At 66.5% G+C, this 2,665-nt stretch overlaps 1 protein-coding gene across 1 annotated transcript in view; it reads right to left on the bottom strand.

Moving 5' to 3' along the window:
* Position 1: 1 nt before the first annotated feature.
* LOC114072022 (filamin-C-like) overlaps positions 2-2,665 on the bottom strand; it is a gene marked incomplete at its 5' end in the record, with an annotated part of 16,708 nt that continues 14,044 nt past the window's right edge. Inside the window, 6 exons of the mRNA XM_027909933.1 lie at positions 2-276; positions 615-833; positions 1,053-1,229; positions 1,594-1,723; positions 1,981-2,096; positions 2,366-2,503. Coding sequence (XP_027765734.1) covers positions 2-276; positions 615-833; positions 1,053-1,229; positions 1,594-1,723; positions 1,981-2,096; positions 2,366-2,503 — 1,055 coding nt within the window. The remainder of the gene's footprint in view (positions 277-614; positions 834-1,052; positions 1,230-1,593; positions 1,724-1,980; positions 2,097-2,365; positions 2,504-2,665) is intronic.

The following is a 2,665-nucleotide window of genomic DNA, read 5'->3' as shown; positions in this document are numbered from 1 at the left end:
CCTAGGAGCCCCTAGACCCCCCTGTTGACCCCCATCTCCTCCCCCCAGGCCCCCCCAGCCCCTCACCGGCCTTGCTGCAGTCCACTGTGAAGTGGTTCTTGTGGCCCAGGCGGGCACTTGCCAGCCCCGGCCCTCGGGCCACCACCTGCCCCGCGTCTGACGGGGCCTTGGTGACCCCCCCGAAGGCAGGGGGGCCCCGCGAGCCCCCCCGTGCCACTGGCTCCACCAGCACCGTCGAGGTCTCGTGCAGGCTGTGCCCCCCCGACAGCCGCGGGCCTGGGGAACACGGTGGGACACCGTCAGCCCCCGCCATGGGGACACCCCCGCCCCCGTCACACTGTGCTGGGGGGTCACAGCAACACCTTCCAGGGACAACCCATCATGTCACCCTGGAGCTCTTTCACCACGTCACCCACCCCCAGGACCCCCTATGCCACCGCCCTGGGGACACCCCCGTTCATGTCACCCTGGGGGTCCTCCTGCCATCTCCCTGCCACCCCCATCATGCTCATCACTGGCCCTTGTCACTCCACACTGGGGACCCCCGACTTCCCCCCCCACCCCGATCCCCCCTCATCCAATCCCCCATCCCCGTGTCCCCCCACCAGCCATACCGGTGACCTTGGCCTTGAAGGGGCTGCCCACGATGTGGTGGGGGCCCCCGTACTTGATGGAGATGAGGTAGTTGCCAGGGGCCATCGGGGTGTAGGTGACACGGTGGCCCTCAGGGACCTCAGTGCAGTCCAGCTCCACCTTGGAGGGGCCATCGATGGTGACAGCCAGTGCCCCTGCCCCTGCATTGGCCGTCTGCACCAGGAACTCCGAAGGCACCCCTGGGACACAAGGGACACGAGGTTGGCACCATGGGGGGGGGACACTGTGACCCTACTGTGGCCACCACCCACGGCCACGTCCCCATCACATCAATTCCTGCGGCCACACCTCCGCTGTCACCACCACGGCTGTCACCATCCTCGCCACCACACGGCCACGGTGCTGACCGTCCCCAACCCCCTCCCACAGCCGTGTCCCCGTCTCCACAGCGGTGTTACCTGTGCGGCCGCCCTCGAGGCCGGGCCCGAAGGCGGTGACGAGCCCGGGGTCCCCAGCCTGGCTCTGCTCGCCCACGCGGATGTTGAAGGGGCTGCCGGGCACGTGGCGCCCATTGAAGCGCAGGTCGATGGAGTGCACCCCGTTCTCACGCGGCAGGAACCCCAGTGCGTAGCGGTCTGGGGGAAACAGGCATGGCACCGTGTCCCTGTGTGCCCACGATCTGTGTCCCCACACCCCAATTTTCACACAGCAGGACCCCCAGCGTGTGTTGGTCTGGGGGAGCACTGTGTCACAGCAGTGTCCCCATGTCCCTGTGTTTCCCAGTGCCCACACCCCATTCTCACACAGCAAGAAAACTCCAGCACCTATCAGTCTGGGGGGACAGACTGGTGTGTCCCGTGTCCCCATGCCCCGTGTCCCTTTGTCCCCATATACCTCATGCCCCCAAGCCCACGTGCCCACATGCCATGTCCCCATGTCCTGTGCCCTGTGTCCATCCCCCCCATCCCCAAGCCCGGTGTCCCCACAGTGTCCCCTCACCGCTGTCCAGCTCGGACACGTAGCACTCCTCCACCACCCCTGCAGGCGTGTGCACTTTGGCGTCGATGACCCCGCGTGCCCCGTTCAGCTGCACTGCAAACGACGCCGGCTGGTTCACGGCCACTGTCTCCTGTGGGGACACCACGGTGGCATCAGGGACACAGGCAGGGCAGAGGGGACATCATGGGGCCCAGGGGTGACACAGGGGTGCCAGGTGTTGGCAGCAGGGAGGGTCCCAAGGGTGACACGGGGGAGAGAGAGAGGTGGCCCCGGAGGGTCCCAAGGGTGCCACAGGGGCTCAGAGCGGCCCCAGGGGCGACCTGGGGACCCAGGGAGTGTCTGGGAGCCCAGGGTGCCCCAGGGTGACATGGTGGGTGTCCCCAGTACCTGCAGGCTGGTGACAGTGAGGCGCCGGGCGTCGTCAGAGTGGGAGGCAACAGGGACGACAAAGGGGCTGTCGGGGATGTGCTCCTCGTTGAACTTGATGGACACTTCATAGTCACCTGGGGGACATGTGGACAATCAGGCAGGGACCCCACGCACCAAGACCCCACACAAAGGGACCCCACACATGAGGAAACCCTCCCGTGGGGACACCTGTGCACAGAGACATCCTTATGTGGGGACACCCTCAGCTGGGGACATCCTCATACTTGGGGACACCTTTGCATGGGGGTCCCACAGTCCTGGCTTACCACCATTTGGGGGGAAGGGGGGTGGGGAGGGCAGGTTATTGGTGTGTTGGGAGTGTTGGGGGGCAGGCCCCTCTCACCTGGCTCCTGCACCAGGTAGGAGACACCACAGGAGCCGTCCTTGCGGTCCTCGAAGGAGATCTCAGCCTTGCTGGGCCCCTCGACAGCGATGGAGAGACCCCCCGCGCCCGCCTCGCGCGTCCAGATGCTGAACTCAGCTGGGGGGAGGGGGCACCAGGGTCACCCCGGCCCCCAATGGCACCCCAGGACAGTGACACCCCTCACAGACCTGCATCCACCCCCCATGGCACCCAGATCCCCCACAGCACCCTCACATTGCCCCCACACCCAACTGTACCCAAATCCCCCATCACAGCACC

This window comes from Empidonax traillii, unplaced genomic scaffold, assembly GCF_003031625.1.
Source record: "Empidonax traillii isolate 1590-97213 ecotype Southwest subspecies unplaced genomic scaffold, ASM303162v1 scaffold2534:size70782, whole genome shotgun sequence".
Taxonomy (NCBI): domain Eukaryota; kingdom Metazoa; phylum Chordata; class Aves; order Passeriformes; family Tyrannidae; genus Empidonax; species Empidonax traillii.
This window is presented reverse-complemented; position numbering and strand designations above follow the sequence as displayed.